This window comes from Siphateles boraxobius, unplaced genomic scaffold (genome assembly GCF_051911475.1).
Source record: "Siphateles boraxobius isolate OS27281-9 unplaced genomic scaffold, OSU_SipBor_1 106, whole genome shotgun sequence".
Taxonomy (NCBI): domain Eukaryota; kingdom Metazoa; phylum Chordata; class Actinopteri; order Cypriniformes; family Leuciscidae; genus Siphateles; species Siphateles boraxobius.
In genome coordinates, this window is record NW_027508707.1 from 814,321 (window position 1) to 840,304 (window position 25,984).

General features: G+C 40.4%; 3 protein-coding genes across 3 annotated transcripts; all 3 read left to right on the forward strand.

Annotated features, from left to right (window-relative positions):
* The first annotated feature begins 5,686 nt into the window (after positions 1-5,686).
* LOC143755803 (trace amine-associated receptor 13c-like) lies at positions 5,687-6,736 on the forward strand. The gene has a single exon (XM_077247141.1). The coding sequence runs from the start codon at positions 5,687-5,689 to the stop codon at positions 6,734-6,736; it is 1,050 nt and encodes a 349-aa protein (XP_077103256.1).
* A 3,141-nt stretch (positions 6,737-9,877) lies between these two features.
* On the forward strand, positions 9,878-12,261 carry LOC143755335 (uncharacterized). Its single transcript, XM_077247102.1, has 3 exons — positions 9,878-11,101; positions 11,368-11,513; positions 12,136-12,261. The coding sequence occupies exons 1-3, from the start codon at positions 10,675-10,677 to the stop codon at positions 12,259-12,261; spliced, it is 699 nt and encodes a 232-aa protein (XP_077103217.1). The 5' UTR covers positions 9,878-10,674.
* A 62-nt stretch (positions 12,262-12,323) lies between these two features.
* On the forward strand, positions 12,324-14,292 carry LOC143755835 (serine/threonine-protein kinase pim-3-like). The gene is made up of 6 exons (XM_077247143.1): positions 12,324-12,440; positions 12,590-12,640; positions 12,731-13,109; positions 13,300-13,476; positions 13,694-13,782; positions 13,910-14,292. Exons 1-6 carry the CDS (start codon positions 12,327-12,329, stop codon positions 13,919-13,921), a joined length of 822 nt encoding a protein of 273 aa, XP_077103258.1. The 5' UTR covers positions 12,324-12,326; the 3' UTR covers positions 13,922-14,292.
* The last annotated feature ends 11,692 nt before the right edge of the window (positions 14,293-25,984 follow it).

Genomic DNA, 25,984 nt, shown 5'->3' on the forward strand with positions numbered 1-25,984 from the left:
AAATCATTTCGTCTCACTCTGTCCGTTAAAAGCAAAGGCTCGCCAGTAGAGAGAGGTGTAGCAATGTTCAGGGAAGAAGGAGGCGGGAACCAGCGAACATTTAAACATACTTTATTTAAAATAAAATAAACAAACTAAAATACCGCCAGCAGCCCCTCGCGGACGACTGCTGGCTTACCCAAAATAAACATAACGGCCAGCAGCCCCTCGCGGACGACTGCTGGCTAAAATAAATCACAAATACAAAAAACAAAACTCAACCAAAATACAGGCCTGTTCCTCTCTCGATCATCAACGTCGTCACTCCTCCTTTATGCTTCCTCTCCTCAGTGAGAGATGGGAAACCGGTGTGCTCACAGGTGTTGCTCATTATCAATCGCACCACCGGCCTCGCGCCGTTCTCTCACGTCCCTCGGCCGTCCTGTTCGCCACATACCCCCATCGCCCCTCACAGGCCGGGGGGTACCCACGAGCCTGTGCCTACTCCCCCCGGCGGCGGCGATCCCTGGGGGGTATGGACCGACAAGCCGAGGCAAACGGAGACGGAAGCATGAGGAGCGACAGATCGAGAGAGGGGAGAGAGGAAAAAAAAATTAGTCCGGTTCCCACAACGCGCTGCCATCTGGTCCCCCACCAGCTGGGCAATCTCCTCCGCGGTGCCTGGCGGTGACGCTGGGTAGCCCTCGGTGGACGTCTCGACGCTCCTCCACCGCCTGGTGGACCGCGACGGCTCCTCGGGTGCCTTGGGCAGACGGTAGGAGTCCCCCGCTCCCTGCTCCTCCCCTTCGCTGGTGGACGGCAGCAGGCTCCGGCCCACGGCGAGCGGCGGCGACTCCTCCTCTCCCTCCCGGATGGCAGCCGCCCCTCCAATACCAGGGCGGCCAGCAGCGAGCTCGACCGTCCCACCGGAAACTCACTCCAGCGCACCGCCTCGAGCGTCCATGGCCTCGAGTCCCCCGCTCCCTGCTCCTCCCCTTCTGGCGGATGGCAGCAGGCTCCGGGCCACGGCGAGCGGCGGCGACTCGTGCACCATGCTCGATGGCACCGCGGATACCCCACAGCGGCGAGGACTCTCTGACAGCGCGTTCCTGCCTCTTCCCGGATTTCGGCACCAGTGTAGCACTGTTCAGGGAAGAAGGAGGCGGGAACCGGCGAACATTTAAACGTACTTTATTTAAAATAAAATAAACAAACTAAAATACCGCCAGCAGCCCCTGGCGGATGACTGCTGGCTTACCCAAAATAAACATAACGGCCAGGAGCCCCTCGCGGACGACTGCTGGCTAAAATAAAACACAAATACAAAAAACAATACTCAACCAAAATACAGGCCAGTTCCTCTCTCGATCATCATCGTCGTCGCTCCTCTTTTATGCTTCGGCTCCTCAGTGAGAGATGCGAGACCGGTGTGCTCACAGGTGTTGCTCATTATCAATCGCACCACCGGCCTCGCGCCGTTCTCTCACGTCCCTCGGCCGTCCTGTTCGCACCAAGAGGGTTACTGGCGATCGCTACTACATTAGGACCTCCGCCCAGAACCCGCACTACTTTTCCCCTTTTTCTATGGTGGCCTGGTTCTTCTGTTTCCTGCGTTGCATTAATTGACTCTGGAGCCGAGGGAAGTTTCGTTGACGAGTCATGGGCTCGCGACCAGGGGATTCCTCTGACTGATTAATTTTTAATTTTTAACTGTTAATTTTTCTCAATAAAGAAAATCTCACCTAATGCTATAAACAAAGACTACAGAGAGCCCTGTCAGCTGGTATTATTAAATGTTAAAGATACAACTCAAATATAATAAATATAAAAATAATGCAGTTTTTATTATTATAACTTTATAATATTTTAACGATATAAGTAAAAATATAATAAATATGTAAGAGTGCACATATTTAGCAAAATAGTAATTTATACTAATACATTATACTAATGTTTTTTTCTGAGGTAAATGTAATGTTATGTGACATTGTTCTCCAGCTGTTTTATTGACCTCTTTCCGCGGTTGAAAAACATCTGATTCATCGATATTATGTATGAGGCATATACATTTCGGTAATATGTACTGTATCTTTCATCATAGGCTACCTATTATTGTTCATTTGTGTTTATTTACTATTAACTATAGTAAAGAGAGATTATTAGTTCACAGTGCCGACCAGGCGCTACAGCGATCTATCAAGTCATATTTAAAAGCGGCAAAACGGTATTTATTGTTTGAATTTCGTAATAAAATTTACAGAATCTGAGAGCTGAGAATTTGTTTTATATCAAAAGAAACCTGCTCTGTCTTGTCTGTCGGTGTGAGTGTCCTCTTTGCTTCTCGATTTTTCTCTGCGTGTGAAAATAGATGTGTGGCGTGAGAGTGTGTGAAAAGTGTCAATTGTGTGAGTCTCACGCTGAATGCGTGAGTTGGCAGCTCTGTTATTCCTGGTCCAGTGGAGCCTATTCCCAACATGGCTGCCACCGTTTCAGAGTCTCATTCCAAGATGGCCGCCGCCATTCCAGTCTCTTCCCAAGATGGCCGCCTCCGTTCCAGAGTCTCATCCAAAGATAGCGTAGGATTACAAATTTTATTTAAATGTTTAATTTAGATTTCCAGTACAATAGTGTTTTATATTGAGAAAGTTTATAAATGATGAGACCAGGAAATCTCTGCAAACGGTAGGGGTTCCCAGCGGGATATTCCTGACTGTCCCGTCTCAGTACGAGAATTCCATGCCTTTCCTGTTCTTGTGTCTCACCGTGTGAAGACTCATGCTGATCAAGTTTGAACACCTGCTATTTTATTAATGAAACCGTTTGTCTTGGAGTTCTTGTCTCAGTACGAGAAGTCCTCCACCGTTCTGTTCTCATGTCTCAGCTCATTTACATGCTTTGTTCATCACAATGTTAAGCCCTGCCCCTAAATGTGTATAAATTGCAAGGGAATGTTTCTCTTAGTTAGACTTGACTTGATGAGGACTGCAGCTACCAACAGATCGTGTTTCTCAATAAAGAATCTTGCTGAAGATACAACCAAGTCTCCTGGTCTTAGCTTCTGAGTTCCTACACTTTAGAAGAAAAAGTTCACAACTAGTCACCACCGTTCCAGAGCCCTCTGCCTAGATGGCTGCCGCCATTCAAGAGCCTCGTCCCAAGATGGTCGCCGCCCTTCCAGAGCCTCGGCCAAGATTGCCGCCACCATTCCAGAGTCTCGTCCAAGATTGCCGCCGCCATTCCAGAGCCTCGCCCAAGATTGCCGCCGCCATTCCAGAGTCTCGTCCAAGATTGCCGCCGCCATTACAGAGTCTCGTCCAAGATTGTCACCGCCATTCCAGAGTCTCGTCCCAAGATGGTGATGACATCATTGTAATGCGCTCTCATAAGAGGCTATAAATAGATGTGAAACAGGTGTGTTTTCAGGACACTTTGTCTGAAGAGATGTCCTGAACACACCCCCAGTGTGGCAATGCAGTGCAGCAAAAGCTACTCTCAGTGCTGCGCTGACAGCCCTATAGGGAAGAATACACAACACTGCCACACTGGAAGTGTCTGGACCCCTCAAGGTTGTGTAGTGTGTGCACACAAACATGAGAAAGGCCTCAGGCATGAGGTTGGGATGGCGACTCAAGGGCATGGGGGCCCAGAGTAACATGAACATCCAAACTATAAAATCTGATAACTGATATACGGTTGAGAATGCAACTTTAGGAAGATGGTCAGGGTGAGGGTGCAAAATAGCTTTGACCAGGACGGGCCTTGCTCAGGACTCTTTGGGAGCAGAGCGATCGTTGGAAATTCATAAAGACACAGTCATGCCCATGCATGGGCCATGCTGTCGAGACCCAGGGGGCTGGGTCATTCAGAGAGAAGTAGAGGAGACATTACGCTCTTTCCTGTGAAGCGAAGAGGTCCACCTTTACTTAATAAAATCTTTCCCAAATTGGTTGGACTAACTCGGAATGGCATTTCCATTCCCTGTGTGTCCCAGCCTGACAGAAAGTATGCTCCCACATTTAAATTATATGGGGTGTAAATCACCCTGAAGGACAGGGACCTGTCCTGAGTCCAAAGCAGAACCTGCTGCACTAGCCTGTTCAGACGGGCTGAACGCAGCCCACCTTGGCGATTTATGTAGGCAACTAACGTAGTGTTGTCCACTCGCTCTAGGACATCAGAACCCTTTAACTGTTGGAAGAAGTACTTCAGGGTCAGAAATACAGCCATCAATTCGAGGCAATTGATGTGCTAATCGAGATGATGACCACTCCAGATCCCTTGAGCTGGGTGGCCATCTACGACCGCACCCCGCACCCTCAATTTTGATTATTAATTGATTCATAGAAATGTTAATTTCTGGGGTTGGGCAATAACTTTCTGTTTTACAGTACTACAAAGAGCATTTTAGTCAGCATCTAGACTCTGTTTGCAGGGCAGATAATCAGAATCAAATACGTATAGTGCACAAGTTTTATTAACTAAATCACAAACATAACTAATCTAAACACAACATACACACAATTACACATACGTGGGTAAAATGGTAAGTGACAGAATGAAACTGGAAGCAGGAAATGGAACTATGGAAAATATCCATTTAACTATGAAAAGAACCATCAGCTTATAATTTTTAGAGCACCTAATTAAATGTATACTTGCAGTGAAAGCATTTCGTGAAGTTCTTGAAGAAGGATTTTGATGGTTCCATGAGTATTCAATCGATTTCTTCTGCGTTGAATGAAGAAATGGTGAGCAACTGGAATGGTTTGTTTGATCATTCTGGTTGAAAGTTCTCTCTCTCTCTCTCTCTCTCTCTCTCTCTCTCTCTCTCTATCTCTCTCTCTCTCTCTCTCTCTCTCTCTCTCTCTCTCTCTCTCTCTCTCTCTCTCTCTCTCTCTCTCTCTCTCTCTGTGAGCACATGGCTGGTTGTAAGTCAAGGCCTGCTGCCCTGGGGCCTGGTGCGACCACGCAGGACAGCAACTCGAACGTACCGAGAAGGCCAAGAAGAGTTGATGGTTGCCCATTCAGTGATGGTACAGTTGCAGTTTACTTCTGAGTTGGAATGAAGAAATTACAGTCTGACTCTGTTGGGAGAGTGAAGGCATAGCAGGCCGTGGTAATGGCCTGCCGGTGCCCATGGGCCCCAGTGGGGGTCCCCAAAGACGCATCAACGTTTAAAAAACATTCAGAAATAACGTTAATAACTTAATGGGAATGTTAGTGAAACATTCTAAGAACATATTTTTGTTATCTGGGAATGTTGTTCTAAAAATGTTTTCTCTCAATATTATGAAAATGTATTTAACTATGGAAAGGAAACATTAAGACTGTTCCAGAAACATTATTTTAGGAACGTTTTTTTAGCTAACATTTACATAACTTTTACATAACTTTTTAGTGAAAGTTCTGGGAACGTCCCCTGTTAGCTGGGTAACTGGTTAAAGCAATAACCACCACACCTGTGTTTAGTTCAGTTCCACTTGTGCATTCATGTGAAACTACAAAACAATAACAAAACAGTGAAGAAATTAAAACCGAATGCATTTGCTTTTGAACAGCGTCTGAGAATCCTAAACTGGACTGAATAAATGGCTTGTATTTCAAAGCTAATGTTCAAAAAATAAATTATTCACACACAAAAAAAAAAAAAAAATACATCAGAGTGGGCGTCAGAGGGGTTGGTCCATCTGATCCAGACACTGTATAAATGAAAGGAGAGCAGAACAAACTCCTCATAGGAGGAGACTCAGTCATGGCCTATGAGACAGAAGATCGTGAGACTCAATGCTTTCCTGCCATCAACTCATCATGTATCAAGGGAAAACGCTCTAAATATGAATACAATATCATGTATGTGTTTGTATCATTCCTATCAGCATGGACTGTGTTTCTGAACCTGCTGGTGATCATCTCCATCTCTCACTTCAAGAAGCTTCACACTCCAACCAACCTGATTATTCTCTCTCTGTCTGTGGCCGACCTACTTATGGGACTTATTGTGATACCCATAGAGGGCACTAGGCTGATTGAGACGTGTTGGTACTTTGGAGACACTTACTGTAGACTGTTTATGATAATCCTTGGATTGGTCTTCTCAGCATCTTTCAGTAGTTTAGGTTTAATTGCTGTTGATCGTTATGTGGCTGTGTGTCACCCTTTACAATACCCACAGAAAATAACCACAACTAAAACTTTAGTGAGCATCGGTCTGAGCTGGCTTTCTTTTTCAACTTATAACACTATCCTTGTAATTTATAATGGATATTTTGACACTTCACACAGAACAGACATGTGTTATGGAGAGTGTTCGGTTACGGTGGGTTTTGCCTGGAGAGTTACTGATCTGTTCATGTCTTTTATTTTTCCATGTACCCTGATCATAACGTTATATTTGAGGATATTTTATGTTGCACGTCAGCAAGTGAAAGTTATAAACTCTCTGATGAAGGGTGGTAAATGTGTAATGGAAGGTTCAGTAAGGAGAAAATCTGAGCGCAAAGCTGCTCTGACATTAGGAATTATTGTGACAGTTTATCTGCTGTGTTATATTCCGTACTATATCTGTTCTATGTCAGTAATTTCTTCCACAACCATAAGTTTTTTGACATGGGTTGTGTATACAAATTCAGGTCTGAATCCTCTGGTCTATGCTTTATTTTATTCCTGGTTTAAAAATACTGTTAAAAACATCTTAACTCTTAAAATATTTCAGCCAAAATCCTCTTTGGTCAACATTTTTACAGAATATCAATTGTAAGTAAACTGGTAAAGCTGTCACTCATGAAGGTAGATATAATTATCATTGTCTAATTTATCTTTGTAATTTTCAAAACATGTATAGCTCATTTAATTGAGTATGTTTGCTGTTTACATCTCAAATGCAGGTTTTGTCAGAATTGAACAATTAAGCAAACTTCGTTAGACACACATTGAAATTAAGTGACAAAATTGTTCATGAATTGTGTTGCATTGGATCATTAAGTTAACAGTATAAATCCTCAATCTACTGGAATAATGAAAAAGGTAGATAGTATGTACTTTATACTTTCATTAGTTATGCCTCATCTGTGTTAGCATATAGGAAAAACACAATTACAAAAAAAAGGACAGTCATATAGAGGAGTGGTTGTCAACTTTAAACCTGGAGTTGTCCAGCTCTGCACAGTTTAGATGTCTCTCTTATCAAACCTGATTCAACTTGTCCGCTCATTAGTAACTCAGCTAACAAAAATTTTTGTGGAAAAAATCACCTTTTTTTTTTTGTGTGCGAACATTCCAAATAAGTTATGAAAACGTTATTTCTAAAAGTTTTTTTTAATCGTTCAAAATGTTTTTTTAAGAAATTGTTTTAATTGGTTTATGTGATTATTAGAGAAACATTCCATTCTATCATTAGCCATTTCTTCTTATTCTTCTTCTTCTTCCGCTCTGGAAGTCTATGGTAGCCCATAGAACCGCCTGTGGGAAAGTTATGAAATTTGACACACTGATAGAGGACGGTCTAAACCGTCACCATAGCAAATTTGAAGTCAAATATGGGTCATCACGATGCCCTGAAGGACCCTGAGAAGCTCTGGAAAAATGTAAACACCCTGGAAAAATGTGTCAACATCTCGAGTTGCCATCTGGCTCTGCACCGGTTTTGACCGTTGCTGCAGGACAAGCACATACTGTATTGGTTCAGACAGACAACACTGCAACGGGTGGTTTACATTTACATCGCAAGTACCATCATAAAAGCCGCTATGGGCCAAATCTTCCACAAGATTTTTTTTTTTTATGTTGTTGTAAATGTAATTGACTTTAATACTATGATAGTTGCGGGTTTTTAAAAAAAAAAAACTTTTAAAACAAGTATTATGTAACTGACCCCTGAATAGCGAGCAGCCGCATATTGCATCAGTGCATTCACAGTGTGTTTAGATGTGTTGCATGCACACCTCTAATGAATCTCAATCTCATCTCACCCTCAGGTGCACATTTACTCAACAGCAAACCATAATTGACTTGTCATCAGGAGTAAATGAGACACTTGTCATTGCTTGTTTTACTAATCAACAGCTTCAAAGAAACTGGTAGCCAGGCAACAGACAAGTGACCAATCCTGAGTGGAGATTTCACTCCATGCATTCTACCAGCACTGCTTCCTACTGTTTCCTTCCTTTTTCTGCTGTGTAACAAGAAAGGGGATATGTGCCACCCAATGGTCAAAGTTGACACACTGTGCATTAGAGGGCACCAGCAGAAAGAAAAAATATATTGTTACAACCAAAAGGGAGACCACATGCAACAATTCTAAATGAAACATTTATTTTAATGATGCATACGCACAAGCTCAAACGTTGGGTATCTGGTGAAAAGTCAATCTCCCCTATTGAGATTGCGCAAGCAATTTTAATTAGTCCAGGATAAGCACAAGTACAATTTTGATGAACAAAACAACACACGTCTCTTCTCTTTATGTTGTAAACAAACACAGCATCCACTCATGTGTGAGTTTGCTCCTGCGCATACGTCATTGTGTGACAGGTAGCTCGTGCTCCAGACTGGTATGAATACGCTCTGGACTATTTGCTGAGGCTGTGGATTACGTGGAAAAATATTGTATATAGTTTTCAGTTTCTTGCATAGGCCGATTGTTTCGCTACTTAAGACCTCAGTGCATCGTCAAGAGGAATGGGTATTAATTGACCCATGCTCTGTGTGGCCAAAACATTTTTGGACTAAAACCCAAACTCTCCTGTGTCACCTCCAGGCTACGAGCATCAAGACAGACCCTCTTCCCAATCCTGATTAAAAATTCAACATAGTAAGTGCGTAACAACGACTTCAGAGACTGATGAAAACGCTTTGACGCAGCTTGACTCAAAGCGTCATATGCACAAGACTGGTTCTACATTCTAGATGTAAAACTGGTCCTTCAATCGCTCTGAATAATCTTGAGCATACCGAAAATGGAAATAAATTGGTTTAAAGCTTTGACCACAGCCTTGGTAGTCATCTTACACAGGGGATAAATCGTGGGATAACGCATTGTTTGGAACATTACTGTAAGCAAACACGAGTTTTTTGGAGGCAATGGCCCAGGCCAACACAAATAATTATGTGTACAAAAGGTTTATTTATTACTGGAATCGGGCACAACAGCACAGGTTTTAAAGCCTGATTGGGTTTACCCAACATCTAGCAGGTCACTATAGCAATAGCAGCTACAGCAAGTTAAAATATATGCAGCAACATCTTTTTTTAAAGTTGAAGCCAATAGAAATTGCCACAAAACCCTGTGATAAGTTTTTTTCCAGTCCCAAAAGGCCGGCAACATCTCTATGGGCAGCACTTAAAGAGATATTCACCCATAAATGAAAATTACCCCATGATTTACTCAACATCATCAAGTCATCCTAGGTGTATATGACATTCTTCTTTAAAGGGTAACTAAACCCTAAACCAACTTTTTTTAGTTAATGATCTGTAAGAATGGGGCTTTATTAGTGCTGTTCATTGATTCGAGTAACTTTTTTGACATTTGGGTGTAAAGTGTTTTAATTTTACAATATATGGTGTAAAAACGTCTGAGTGCTTCCCTCTTCAGGTTGAACGGTGGCTACTGCAGTTGAATTTTCCTATTGGGTGTTTGCGGTGGTACGTGACGTAAGGGGCGGGAGGTGACATAAGCAGGTTCCACTTCACCACGCCCTTGGTACGAGTTTCGTCATATCCACTGTAGAGAGTCAGGAGTTGGAATAGCAAGTATTGAAAACGATCAGGATAGAGTATTTAACTGCCCTCGGTTCATCCCCTCTATCTCCGCTGGGCTCCGCCCACTTTTCCAGCATTTTTCAAAAATTGCCAGTGGGTGGAGTCAGGCTGTGACCATGGGTTTAGTTACCCTTTAACTGTGACCGTAAAGGGTTTGCTATCCTGTGGCTCCCTCTGGTGGACAACATTAGTATTCATCTCTGAACCGAATTGACATACAGTAAATGTCTGATACTTTTTTTTAATGATTACATTTTTTAATGATTATTTTATTACTGATAATATTGCCGCATCAAACTCAAATTCACTGATTCATGGTACCTTATTTCATGCTGTAACAGTTGAATTTTAAACTTCCATTTTGTAGCTAAGCAGTAAATATACATTATTATATCACTAGTTAAATGGTTATTTAATAATTACATTCAGTCCTGCATGAACAGATTCGGTTTGTTTGCAGATTCGATGTGCGCTCACGCTCTCTGCTCACGCACGCGACTTCGGGTGCGCGTGCGTGCATATTAGTGATTCGAATTTGAGTTGCTATGGCGACGCGTGTTATGAATTCTGACTGCAAATATCAACACTTTGATCGCTATCTGTTGGTTGAGAGACGAGGCGAATTCAGAGACTTTTGCTGAATATTTTCTGAGCTGATCTTGATATTTTGAAGCTGTTTGGAGGATTTCATAGAGGAGACTTTTATTCTAGAAGGAGATGGGATAATATAGCTAACGTTACATCGTTTTATTTTTTAAAAGTTCATATTATTTCTGAGGACTCTTTAATTGTATTGTTCTTTTCTTATTTTAGAGGGAGTTTGGAGGTTTTTTTTTTTTTTGGGGAGGGGTATTTCTGAGGGGAGGGGTATTTCTGAGGAGCATTGTATTTTATTGTATTGTATTTTGTATTGTTTTTATTGCAGTTTGAAGGAGGATGCCAGGCCCGTCCCAGGCACAGAGCCAGGAGCTTATTCCCGGATATTTAACACCTCTGTCTTGTGAGTTTGTTTCTGTGTCCACAGGTCCGGCTGACAGGGAGAGAGAGTGGCAGAGAGACAGCCAGCAGAGCCCAGATGATGGACGTCCGTCCACTTCCTCTAAACACTCTCGCAGAGGTCCGGCACTGAAGAGAAAGCGTCGTTCTAGCGCTCAGGTGTCCGACTCCCATCAGAGCGCATCCTCAATATCCAGCACCCATGCGGCTGAACACCATCAACCCGTTAGTGCTGGTGCTGAGGAAGATGAGATGCCAATGGGAAAGAGGAGGAGGATGGAGAGTTTTGTGAAGCTTCATTACTGTGACTGGAGCGGCATCATCTCAGACCAGAAAACTGCACCGATAACTGAGAGAAGAGCTGAGGGTAAATCAAATGACCATTGGAGATTATCAGTGTCATTAATTACCATATATGACCACACTATATTATATCAAAATACAACTGAAGTTTGATCGAGGCAATAATCAGATTTATTTTTTATTCCAAGACATGTCATGACATATTTAAACAAGGATTGTTTAAAAATTAAAACATTTTACCAGAAGAATAGCCATAATATGAGTATCCAAAGCTTAATAATTATAATTATTAGTTTGAAACATGCTTTTGTTTGATATTCCCTGCTTTAGATCAGAATGGTGTCCAGTCCAGTGCCTGTGCTGCAGAGGATCATGGTCTTCAGGAAGCTGTATCCAGTGGTGTTGAAGATCAGCAGGTTCAAACCCCTCCAGCTCCAGTCCATCACAGTCCAGCACTTCTCCAGGAATGGTTTAAGGTATTGGCCCTAATAAGCTACAAATGAATTTGAATATTAACATTTGGAAGATTTTGACACCTTTTTGTGCATTTGTTTTAAATGTTCTTTGTTTATTGTGATATGGGAATAAATCAAGGTCAAATCTCTTGTATGTGCTCTATGTATATCATCAGCCTGTTAGTGAGGAAAGTGCTAGTCAGGAGAGACAGAGGAAGAAGAGTAGTTGTGTAGATCTGCTCTGTCTTCACTGGAGTTCTGGAGAGCATCTCTCTCTTCACAGCAGTGGCTCAGGTCAGGCTCAGAAAGTGGAGGATCAGACCACTGCAACCCTTAGTGAGAGACACGCTGAGGGTAAATCCAGTGACCAGTTGAGAATGTGGAAATGCTCTGTTTATTAGTGCTCTACATCATAAAGTCTACATCATTTTCAGCTAGATATGAGTATCCATTAATGGAAAAGTGTCATTCATGGGAACTTAATTAATTAAGGGAATTGTTCTGTTTCCTTGGATGAAGTGCCATTAATTACCATACGTCACAAACTCACACCTATATCAAAATCCAAAAGTTTGATCAAAGTTATGATTTTTTCCAGGACTTGTCTTAAATATTTAAACAGAACTTTTATTTTTTAAATCAGAGGATCATGGTCTTCAGGAAGCTGTATCCAGTGGTGTTGAAGATCAGCAGGTTCAAACCCATCCAGCTCCAGTCCATCACAGTCCAGTCCGTCCAGCGCCAGCTCACAACAACAGAGTGGACGTGACAACTGAGCGTGAGTTTACGGCCATGACCTCAAACATTGAACTCACTGCTGTCCATGACACTAAAATGAATCATCTTTTTGCAGACGACATTTTGAGCCGGTATGAAATGGGCAGAATGCTTGGTGAGGGATCATTCGGCTCTGTTTATGAAGGGAAACGCTTGGAGGACGGCCTTGAGGTATCGCCATTTTCTTACAATATTTACCCAACAAATTATTTTGTCTCACTATATCCATTTCAAGTCTTTTTGTGGATATTTTTCCACTATTTACTGCATTTTACATGTTAGAAATGTAACAATGTATTTATTTATTTTTTGTTGATCAGGTGGCAGTGAAAATTGCCAGAAAGCCGCAGAACATGAAATACATCTACATTGTAAGTCGGCTACACTCACTATGTGTTTTTCAAATTAAAATATGTAAACATAATGACAACACCTTCATATAACAATGATCTTTGTTCCAGCCTGGTCATCCCGCACGCTTCCCATTAGAGGTCGGCCTATTAACCCTTGCTAATAGCGGCCCCAAAGTCTCCGAGATCATTGAGCTGCTGGACTGGCAGGACCAGCCTGACCGATATATCATGGTCTTGGAGCGTCCCTCACCCTGTGAAGATCTGTGGGATTTCTGGAACGGTCACGAAGGCGTCCTAAATGAGGACACAGCACGGTTTATTATGGCACAGGCAACAATGGCGGCTCAGATGTGCTGTCGCCGTGGAGTGTTTCACCGGGATATTAAGCTGGAGAACCTGCTGATCAACACAGAAACTCTTGAGGTCAAACTGATTGACTTCGGGTGCGGGGATCTCCTGCAGGAATCTGGCTATGAACGATTCTGTGGTATGAATTATGAATCAAACCTGTAGTTTGGGACTTAAGTTCTAGTGACTAGTTCAATCGGTGTCATATAAACCATATCTCACATTTGAGTCAGCATTTTTTTTAAATTAAAAACACCAGATGTTTTTACCACATGCTACGGTATTTCATGCTATGGTACTTACCCATCAGACAACTCTTTTTCCTGCAGGCACTCTAGACTACCGCCCGCCTGAGTCCTGCACAGAGGGCAAGTACCACGGGAAACCAGCGACTGTGTGGTCTCTGGGAGTGCTCTTATTCCTGCTGGTGTGTGGACGCTTTCCAGAAGCAAGAGACAGGCAAATGATGGATGAAGACATCTGGTCTGAGCCGGGCTTGTCCAACGGTAAGATGGCATTCATCACAACAAAGAAGACCAACAACTGTCATTTAAATCATACAAAACAAAGAAATTACGAAAAAGTAACACCAAAAGATAGATATTGGATAATACAAGCATTTTTTTGTACTTTATAGAATAGTCGAATCTTACAGCTTAACACAAAGACAGCAGGTGTAAAGTTGAAGGTAATAATCTGACTCACTTCTGTCGTTCTGCACAGAATGCTGCCTCCTGATCCGATCCCTCCTGAAGGAAAGCCCAAGACAACGCATTTATTTGAGGAAAATCCTTCGACATGAATGGTTTAAGGTAATGAGCCTAAGATCAGCTACAAATGATTTTGAAGACTATATTCACATTTCATTTGAGAGATTTTAAAAATGTTTTGTTCTAATTGTAATCTATGACTGTAACCTTTTGTGTTTGCTTGTTTCAGGTCACAGAATAAGACATGAAGAGGAATGCCAGAAGTTCCTGTGAAAGCTGCTTCTGCCACGGCCTTCTCCAAAGATCCTGCACCGGATCCACAGAGTCTCCAGTCTTCGGCTGCTTCCTCCTTCTGCTGTGCATCTAACAGCTGATATGAGGCTCACACAATGCTTTAGATACTTTGTCCGGCTCCTTGTTTTGAGGAAGGAATATTTTCATCTAGAAGTATTTGGTGACCACACATGAAAACGCAATGTAGATAGTGTAAATGATATTACAAATCTGTTTGTTATTGAGGGCAAAGTTAACTTTATATTTTTATTAAACCTTTGTACTTTGACTGAATTGTTGGCTTGTCTGTTTGCTATTCTACAAACTTTGTATTCTTGTATAATGGCTGTTATTGTTCATTAACCATTATATTTCAATAAATAATATTTTATATAAACAATATTGGCGTACCTGATTTTGAGAAATGGTGTGTGTGTTCGACCACTTAACACTGTGATTACTATCAGGATATGACGAGCTTTCAACCAGCATAATAAAATTGTATAGCAATTGTTGTAGACAATCACCTATTGCTCCTCAGCATTTTCCAAACACTTTTATCTTTATATGGAAAACCTTCTGTATTCTTCAGGAGGGGCAGGTCCTCTATCCACCTTATTTTTATGTACATAGCAAAAATGTAAAAGTTACATACAATTAAATTATAATAAAATCCATAATTGATACATATGGGCCTATACAGGTTTCTAGCCTATATATACATAGAAAAACAGAACAGAAAATGTGCCTTTTTTTTTAAAAAAAATTCATTATTTTTCATATATTTTACCTTTATTCTACACTGCTCTGTCCCTCCTTGTAAAAACGGTCTGATGGTTTCCTGGTTTTATGAAGCCAGTCCCTCAAAATTACGCAATGGCCTCAGGGTGGTTAGCTAGCCCAGTGTGTTGTGATTCGCTAACCGTCTAGTGCACGTTTTTCGGAAACGTCACACCCCTTACCTTTACCGGTAGGTGCTTTGGTGTATTATAAACAATGGCGTCAATAAAACCAATCGGAATGTGAAGATGATCGAGCAGAACCTGCTCAAGAACGGCTGTTAAACGACGTTTCAGAAAGGTTTGTTTTTTGTTGTTGTTGTCTCATTACTTTTTAGATACACTGTTATTTAATTGTACTAATTATTATAGTATTACAATAAATAAGCTTCATAAACAAAAATTTCATAGAATCGTTCGAACAAATTATACTACAGTCCTCAAAGGGATTTAGTAAAGACTGCAGATCTGTAGTGATCGTTACTGACTGTATGGCACCGTTACTTTTGTATTTTTAGAACGATTGTAGCCAAATATCTGTCGCCAGAACTATTAACCCAAAATGAACACTAAACATTGGCTTTACTACAGTAACGTTAGCCAAATCAAACACAGAACCATGTTTTGCATGCCTGTAGATAAACAAGCATGTAGATCAACAATACATAAAAGCTCTAATCAAAGAATAATTTACACTAATTCCAAGTTCGCTGTTGAGATTAAAAAAAGTTTGTTACATTAGGTGTTTGTCGGATAACGTTAAGCATGAATGAGCATTTAACAAACTGGTTTGCAGAGCCAAACAGCGTTGTCATTTGTTTACCTCCTTGCTACAGCGTACAATTAACGATACGAACTATTACAGGAAAACACATCGACGAAAAATAAATCATAGCCTATACTTACAGGTTGTGGCCCGTAAACAACAGCTTCCGTTCTTAAAGTCTTAAACTGCTCCGTCTTTCAGGACAAGCCGTTGTGCGAATCCTGCATTGAACTCGCGAAGATTGTGGAAGCTTTCCTCCGTAAAATGTGCAGCACAGAGAGCGAGATTTGGGTAATAATTATGAGGGACCGAGTTAAAAATAGATTTTAACCATTGATTACCGTTTCGACGGCATTGCGGCAACAACACTCCCCTACTATACCACAACAACTCTTCTCCGAAGCAATATAAAATGGCCTCGCCCCCCTTACTTAGTATTCTCGAAGGAGGGGTTTATGTAAATATTTGGGGTTGGTGATGTCAGCAACCCTGGAGGAATGTCGTGTCGTCCCATATACGCTTATTTCACGCAGCCGTTATTTTGAAATCGAAAGCGAGGCTCCGGTGGGAAGAACCCCGGAAGTACAGATAAACAACAATGCATTGGACAACCAACCTGCAGCTGCTGCCGCGATTTACACTTTTGGATGTTAATATCCAATATAGGATATGTAGATATAGTTCGTTCCTGCTTCTTTTTTTAATTTCTGGAGAAAAAAAAATTGATAAATGATTTTCACAGTATATAGTCTAAAGTATGAAAGAAATGTATGTATATTTATAGAATAACTAATTTCTACATTAAACACAACAATACGCCATCGCATTCGCAACTCTCCTATGATTAAAGGCGACACTTCCGGTTTTCTTCCCACCGGAGCCTCGCTTTCAATTTCAAAATAACGGCTGCGTGAAATAAGCGTTTACCGGCCGTTTACTGTAGTCCTCAGAAATTGATTTCTTTAAAAGCAAATATCTCCCTTTACTTTGAACTTTAAGCGCTGTAACTTTGCAGATGTTGTTTATGCTCAAACAGCAACATTACACACTAGCTAAAGTTAGAAAAGTGAAATCGTGTTTTACCACCCCTTTAACAGATAAAATTGAGCAGAAATAATTGGGGGAAAACATTTAAAAACCAATATTTATGAGTAATATTAACTGTTTTATAATAATTTAATAAATTAATTTAAACTTTTTTATTTCCTCTAAACATACCCGTCAAGTATCCCGTTTTGGCCGGGAAAGTCCCGTATTTAACCCTTCTTTAACCTATTTAACCCTTTAGCATCTTAAAACCTGTTTAAACCGTTGCCAGTGCGCCGACACACTGAAGCGTTTTTTGTTTGTTTAAATAGTTCAAAGTTACTATCAGATGTAATGTTATTACCTTGACAAACTATACATCATTAAAAAGATATAACACTCAAGTTTCAGTATTTGACCACTATTGTATTCTCAGCAACTTTGAAGATGTTTCATACAAAATAAATTTCTAATAACTTTACAAAACTTTGTAGCTATTAATAAGTATTTTTTCATTATGACAATAATTAATTCTACATTTAAAATAAACTGCCAGGTGTCAGCTTTCAAATGAGATCATACTTATTTTAGTGCAAAGTGTTTATGAACTGTAGGCTATCTGTTTCAGTTTGGGAATGCCATTTCTGAGGATTTTTCTAAAGTGGGGTTGCAGCCTAACAGGTTACAGAATGCAAAGTCTGCAACAAATTTGAAAAATAACTCACTAAAAGAGTAAAGAAAAGTTATGTGACATGTAAAGAAAAACTGTAAAAGAAAAGTTATGTTAAAGTTATGTTAAAGCAATGTTAAATGAACAGAAAATATGCAAATAAGCCTTTAAAATAAATGCTCTTCATATATACCCTTTTGTGTTTTCATTTAAGCTATAACACTTGTCTGAAAATGTAAGGGATAACGTTACTGGAGCTTGGTTGGGGTGGTGGGACTGCTCGCGGTGGGCGCCGGAAAATTTCCCTTATTTTCAAATCCAAAACTTGACAGGTATGTCTCTAAACCTTATGTAAAATATTCCATACAACCACCAGTATATATGACATTGGCCTTTATTGTCGGTGAGTACAGCAATACAGCATATTTTAAACTGTTTTAACGTCATGTATACAATATTGCCTGCATTTAAACTAATGTAACAAACATTTTAGAAGTAAAAAATTATACATTTAAACATTCAAGTGTAATCAACCGGTCTTTTATCCCATTTCCACGTATCAGTGCTGGTTCTCGTGCCGGAGATGCTCTGCGGGTGAAGGGTGTCTACAGATATGAAAAAGTTAAATTGTCTCATTGCTTTTTAATGTCACCTTATATGAAATTTAAGACCAAACCTGCAATGAAAATACACACGTAAATATACCCTCTTTCCTCTTTCCTTCTTATACCCTGAGCAAAACATTGTTAAACATGAGTGGAATACCAACACCGAAACTGACCTACAGGAAACCAAAAGATGAGGCAAATGGGTGATCAAGAGGGGGAGAAGAACATTAACATATTCTCCTCAATGCATGTTCAAACAATACCTAGATTGTACAGTACATTAGGATACTTAATATGTCATACTTTTTGAAGTACTAGTAAAGAGTTTTGCCCATATTTGCTCAGCCCTACAAGTGCTTAACGTTTTATTTTTATTTTATTTTATTTTGTGTTTGGTGTGTTGGGCGCGGACTGGTTAGCAGTTGAGCTGCATGTGGGCGTACCGAAGACTAGGGTTGAGTATATAATGTTTATGTATTAGATACGGGGTGGCTTTTTTTTTCTTGCAGTTGAAGTGTGATCTGTTGGATCTGGTGTGTATTATCTATTTGTTTGTTCAAATGTTCTTTTAGTAACAACAAAATAAGGCAAAAATGGAATTGTTTCAGGATTTTTCAATTGCTCCTACGATGGGAAAATTAAAGGATGTCTTTCCAAAGAGCAATTATTTAAAGTAGCTGAACATTTTGATTTTGAATTAGCTTTAACAAAAAGTACTAAGGTAAAACCTCTATGAGAGGCTATAGAGGAGAAATTGGAGAGATGTTAATTTTATCTTCAGAGACACATTCTGAAGAAGAGTTGACACCTGCAGGTATTTCGACACCTCATGCGTTGTTAGTGCCTATCGGGTTAACATTCGAGCTACAGTTGGAAATCCTTAGTATACAAAATTAAGAACGTGAATTAGATAGACAACTTGAACAACAGAAATTGAAAATCCAAGAGCGAGAACAAGAACGAAAATTTGAAACATTTAGAATGCAACAAAAAATGGAAGAAGTGAAATCAGCACAGGATGCAGAACGGTTAAGATTAATCGGACAAGGAAAGCTTTCTGGTGGTAATGTTGATTCCTTAAATGAGCAGGAAACTGTGGGGGCAAGTGGAAATTGAATGATGGGTTTAGTCAGAGACAATTTATGTAGAGACATGCCACTTCCTAAATCCTCAATACAAATATATCGGGAAAACCCGTAACGCCAAAGATGGCGGTTGTATGCACATGTCCCGCCCCTCCCGCTGGAGAGCCAATCGTCTGCTTTTAACAGTCAAGCCGGGAAACATTTAAGCCTATCGTCTGGTTCCACTGACGCATGCGCACAGTTGATGTTTGCGACAGCGGAGACGAGAACCCTTGCACATGCGTAGTAAATGTATAACCTGTGGGGGAAAAGGCGTATTAAACCTTATTTTGGGGCAAAGTCATCAAACTTTTTCAGCGATTTTTATCATATTTTTCTGCTGTTTCTATACATGCAGTTTTTATGTCCAGTGAAACTGCAGTTCTGACTCTCTGCCCATTCATTTAGAAAGGAGCCTGGTCTTGTTAGTCCGAAATAACTGCCCGGAGGTGTTGCCAAGATGGCGGCCGAGTGGCAGGACTTGCCTAAAAGGACTTTGGTTTAGTACAGATGATTAAACTCTTACCTAAATTCAATGACCGAGATCCAGATGTGTTTTTTCTCTGTTCGAAAGCTTGGCTGAGTATAGGGCTTGGAACGATGCTGAACGTACACTCTTACTACAAAGTGTTTTGGAAGGTAAAGCTCAGGAAGCTTTCATCTCACTTTCTTCTGAAAACCGAAAGAACTATAAGGTAGTAAAAGAGGCTGTGTTAAAGGCATATGAACTTGTCCCTGAAGCATATCGGCGACGTTTTAGGGGATGGAAAAAGGACGAGCGTAAAACACACGTTGAAGTAGCAAGGGAATTGACAAGTCTTTTTAATCGTTGGTGTACATCATTGTGTGTTAGTACATTTGAAGAGCTTTCTAATCGGAGCAGTTTAAAAACCTTGTCCCAGAGCGTGTCGCGATGAATGTAGTAAATGAAGGTGACAACGGCTGCTGAGGCTGCCATTCTTGCGGACGAATATGTACTAATTCATAAAATATTTTTGTAAAAAGCCAAATATTAAAAAGCATTCAATTTAATTTGAAGATACCGGCAGAAACCCTGCAGTATCTGTGTTTTATTCATGATACAGCACAACCTCTCGTAGCCTACCTTAATGCTTATTTCTATTCATTTTCTCCTTCAAAAGAACTGTATTTCTCTAGCTCTTTGACGGATGTCAATTTTGATTTCTTGGATATTGTCTGCTGCTGATAAGAAAAGCTCACTGTATATTGTAATAATAAATAGCATTTGTGACAGCAATGATACTTTGAGATATGTGATGATTTATAAATATGTACGTGTGTATTTTCATTGCAGGTTTGGTCTTAAATTTCATATAAGGTGACATTAAAAAGATGGTATAAAAAGTGGTAATTCAATTTAACTTTTTCATATCTGTAGACACCCTTCACCCGCAGAGCATCTCCGGCACGAGAACCAGCACTGATACGTGGAAATGGGATAAAAGACCGGTTGATTACACTTGAATGTTTAAATGTATAATTTTTTACTTCTAAAATGTTTGTTACATTAGTTTAAATGCAGGCAATATTGTATACATGACGTTAAAACAGTTTAAAATATGCTGTATTGCTGTACTCACCGACAATAAAGGCCAATGTCATATATACTGGTGGTTGAATGGAATATTTTACATAAGGTTTAGAGGAAATAAAAAAGTTTAAATTAATTTATTAAATTATTATAAAACAGTTAATATTACTCATAAATATTGGTTTTTAAATGTTTTCCCCCAATTATTTCAGCTCAATTTTATCTGTTAAAGGGGTGGTAAAACACGATTTCACTTTTCTAACTTTAGCTAGTGTGTAATGTTGCTGTTTGAGCATAAACAACATCTGCAAAGTTACAGCGCTCAAAGTTCACAGCAAAGGGAGATATTTGCTTTTATATTTGCCTCAATTTCTGAGGACTACAGCAAACGGCCGGTAAACGCTTATTTCACGCAGCCGTTATTTTGAAATTGAAAGCGAGGCTCCGGTGGGAAGAAAACCGGAAGTGTCGCCTTTAATTCAATTCAATTCAATTCAAATTTATTTGTATAGCGCTTTTCACAATACACATTGTCTCAAAGCAGCTTTACAGAAATTGCATTTCGGAAATGTACATAGAAAAATACAGTTAGTTAATCAAGTATTAATTTATGGCATAACATATCGCCGGCTTTGAGTCGTCTCTTCACAGGCGTCGAGTCGTCTCTTCACAGGCGTTGGGGCATCTGAAGTCTCCGTGAGAGGCTGGATACAAACTGGAGCTGACGAACGCTATTTACCTCGGGACTAGCGTCCCGAGATAACAGCAGAAAGGCAGATGGGAAATAATTAGCATAGCTGATGTTCATAATGTTAATGCATTCGAACTGATTCAGCAGTATCAAAGGTTAAGCATTAAGTGAATGCTTGGTTAAAGAGATGCGTCTTTAATCTAGTTTTAAACTGGGACAGCGAGTCTGAGTCTCGTACAATATCAGGAAGGCAATTCCAGAGTTTAGGAGCTAAATGCGAGAACGCCCTCCCTCCTTTAGTGGACTTAGATATCCTAGGAATGACCAGAAGCCTCGAATTTAGTGATCTTAAAGAGCGCGATGGATTGTATGGCGATAGAAGGTCTGTTAAATACACAGGAGCTAAACCATTTAGGGCTTTATAGGTCAGTAGGAATACTCTGTAATTGATACGTAACTTAATAGGTAACCAGTGTAGAGATGATAAAATAGGTGTTATATGATCATATTTTCTTGATCTAGTAAGAACTCTAGCAGCTGCATTTTGCACTAACTGTAGCTTGTTGATTGAGGATGCAGGACAGCCAGCTAATAAAGCATTACAGTAATCTATTCTCGAGGTCATGAATGCATGAACTAACTTTTCTGCATCAGAAACAGATAGCATGTTACGTAGCTTAGCAATGTTTCTAAGGTGGAAAAAGGCTGTTCTTGTAACATATGAAAAATGATTTTCGAAAGTCAAGTTGCGGTCTAGTATAACACCCAGGTCTTTTACTGTAGTGGATAAAGTAACAGGACATCCTTCTAAATTAAAGTTGTATTGTAAGGGATTTTGTGGGTAGTTTTTTTGGACCAATAAGTAGTACCTCCGTTTTATCTGAATTTAATAGCAGGAAATTACACGTCATCCAGCATTTTATATCATTTAGACACTCTGTCAATTTAGATAAGTTAGTGTTTTCATCTGGTCGTGATGAGATATATAATTGAGTGTCATCAGCATAACAGTGGAAATTAATTCCATGTTTTCTTATAATATTACCAAGTGGGAGCATATATATTGAGAATAGCAGAGGGCCTAACACCGATCCTTGCGGCACTCCATAGTCTACTGGCGTTATCTTTGATTTTTCCCCATTTAAACAGACAAAATGGTAACGGTCTGATAAGTAAGATCTAAACCAGCTTAATGCCTGTCCCTGAACACCAGTGTAGTTTTGTAGTCGATCCAGGAGTATTTTATGATCTATAGTGTCGAACGCAGCGCTTAGATCGAGTAGAACTAGTATTGAGATACAGCCTTGGTCAGAAGCTAAAAGTAAATCATTTGTAATTTTAACTAGCGCAGTTTCTGTGCTATGATGCGGTCTGAATCCCGACTGGAATTTTTCATAGATATCATTTTCTTGTAAGAAAGAGCACAATTGAGCGGACACAATTTTTTCTAGTATTTTAGACATAAATGGAAGATTTGAGAAGGGTCTGTAATTTGCTAAGTTATTTGGGTCTAATTGCGGTTTCTTAATGAGAGGTTTTATTACTGCCAGCTTGAATATTTTTGGAACATGACCTAAAAATAAAGACGAGTTAATAATATTAAGAAGAGGCTCTTCGACTACAGGTAACACTTCTTTCAGTAGTTTTGTGGGTATTGGATCTAATAAACATGTTGTTGGTTTAGATGCAATGATAAGTTTATTTAGCTCTTCCTGTCCTATAGTTGTAAAGCGGTGTAGTTGTTCTAGAGGGGCCATAATTGAGGCTGAATCATAAGACATCATAGAGGATTGTATATTTACAATTGTGTTTCGGATGCTTTCTATTTTCTCATTGAAGAAATTCATAAAATCATTACTACTATATTGTAATGGAATATTTTGCTCTGGTGATGTTTGTTTATTTGTTAGTCTAGCCACGGTGTTGAATAAAAACCTTTGATTAAACTGCTAGTCATTTCCTCTAGTTCATCTGTTTGTTTGGGTGCACTGCGCAGCTGAGATAGATCAGGTAAGCTATTTGAGAATCTATCTATAGTGGTTGGAAGGATTGTTCTGCCTGGTCTATAACGTGGCGCAACGTGACAAATTTCAGCAGTACGTATTATACAAGTTACCATGTAATGATCAGTGAGATCATCACTTTGCGGTATAATATTTATATCAGTTGGATTGGTTCCATATGATATAATTAAATCTAGTGTATGATTTAGACGATGAGTGGGACCACTGACGTTTTGCGTGACCCCAAAGGAGTTTAATAAATCTGTAAACGCAGTCCCTAACGCATCATTTGTATTATCTACGTGTATGTTAAAGTCTCCAACAATTATTGCTTTATCGACATTGACCAATAGATCTGAGAGAAAGTATGCAAACTCTTTTAGGAAATCAGCATAGGGCCCTGGAGGTCTATATAGGGTAGCCAAGGCTAGAGATAATATGGATTTGTTTCTTGCATCTAAGAGCGTAACATTTAGCACAAGTACTTCAAACGAATTAAACCTGTGACCTGTTTTCTGAGTAACATTAAGAATATCTCTATAGATTGTTGCAACACCGCCGCCACGACCGATCAGACGGGGCTCATGCTTATAACAGTATCCTGGTGGAGTAGACTCATTTAGACCGAAATAATCATTTGGTTTAAGCCAGGTTTCAGTAAGGCAAAGTACATCGAAACTATTATCTGTGACCATTTCATTTACAATAACCGCCTTAGGTGTGAGCGATCTAATGTTTAGAAGACCTAGCTTTAGAAATTGTTTTTGTTCACTGATATTTAGATTTTCTGGTTTAATTACAATAAGATTTTTGCTAGATCCTACACTAGATTTATTGTTTGGCCTCACTAAGCGAGGAATAGACACAGTTTCTATATAATGTTCTACACTACTTATATCAATTAAGTTGGGACAGCAAAGACTGTGATTTGGACTTTGACTTACTAGTCATATGGTGTGTAACGTCTTGGAGATGTTGTCCGACAGAACAGCCGCTCCGATTCTGCTGGGGTGCAGGCCATCAGCACGGTAGAGCCTAGGTCGCTCCCAGAACAGATTCCAATTATTTACAAAGAGCAGTTTCTGTTCATTACACCATGACATTAACCATTCATTTAGAGCAAATAATCTACTGAACCTTTCTTGTCCTAGTCGGTACGTGGGAAGCGGTCCAGACACGATGATCGTTGCTTCAGGCGATGTGCTGCGAACCGTCTCGATCAGGCTTCTGTAGTCCTTCTTCAGAACCTCCGTCTGCCGCAGCCTGATGTCGTTCGTCCCCGCGTGTAGGACCACAGCTCCGACGCGCTCGTTACCGTTCAGGATCTCGGGAATCTGTGCAGCGACATCAAGAACACGAGCACCAGGAAAGCAGTGAGTGCGCACCTTACGCTTACCTGAGGTAGCACGGACATGACGGACCATGGAAGTGCCGATGATCACGGCGGCGTCACGTTCCGGCTCGCGAAGAGGGGAGAAGCGGTTCCGGGTGGAGATCTCGAAGACCGGGAGGGGGGGGGAAGTCCTTGGTCTGGTCCTGGCTCGTGTCTTCCGCTGTGGGATCACCCAGGGTCCGTGGTGTTGCCTCGGTGCCGGAGTGAATGAAGGCAGAGATGATCGCGTCCTCCTGGGCAGAGAAACGCACGGAGTAGACGAAGTCGGGGTCAAAAAGTTACTAACCACTGACTTGTGAGCATCGGCGCGTGATGTTTCAAGCGTTGATCGCCGATCTCGCAGCTCGGCTTGCTTCACCAGCAGAACGCGGATCTGTTTCTCCACCGACTCCAGCTCCAATCGTACCGAAACCAGCTCGAATGTGTCCTCACCTGCACTCAGAGGTAACGTTAGACACACATCCGATATGTTCGCCATTATAACAGATGAACAGTAAATTAGTAGTGATACTACCAATATCACTACTAATTTAGGACTGAAATGATGGATATAACCCGTATCCTTTCAGTCAAACGGGTGTAAAATGAGAGGGTCGATAGGCGCGAGGCCACGCGTGAAATGCTAGCGGGCTAAAGGCTAGTAGCCGAGATTCGGAAAGTTGGATCTAAGTAGCGATATCAAAGCAATCCGATTGTTTTTTATAAGGAATAGTGTCGAGGATAAGTTCACATGATATAAAAATAGAAAGTGCTTGTTTATAAATGAGTGGTAAAGAAGAAAATCAGGGATTAATGATTCAATTCGACGGAGCTCCAAACACAAACACAGATCGCACGCGCATGCGCAAAAAAAAGGCCTTTAATCATAGGAGAGTTGCGAATGCGATGGCGTATTGTTGTGTTTAATGTAGAAATTAGTTATTCTAAAAATATACATACATTTCTTTCATACTTTAGACTATATACTGTGAAAATCATTTATCAATTTTTTTTTGTCATAAATTAAAAAAAGAAGCAGGAACGAACTATATCTACATATCCTATATTGGATATTAACATCCAAAAGTGTAAATCGCGGCAGCAGCTGCAGGTTGGTTGTCCAATGCATTGTTGTTTATCTGTACTTCCGGGGTTCTTCCCACCGGAGCCTCGCTTTCGATTTCAAAATAACGGCTGCGTGAAATAAGCGTATATGGGACGACATGACATTCCTCCAGGGTTGCTGACATCACCAACCCCAAATATTTACATAAACCCCTCCTCCGAGAATACTAAGTAAGGGGGGCGAGGCCATTTTATATTGCTTCGGAGAAGAGTTGTTGTGGTATAGTAGGGGAGTGTTGTTGCCGCAATGCCGTCGAAACGGTAATCAATGGTTAAAATCTATTTTTAACTCGGTCCCTCATAATTATTACCCAA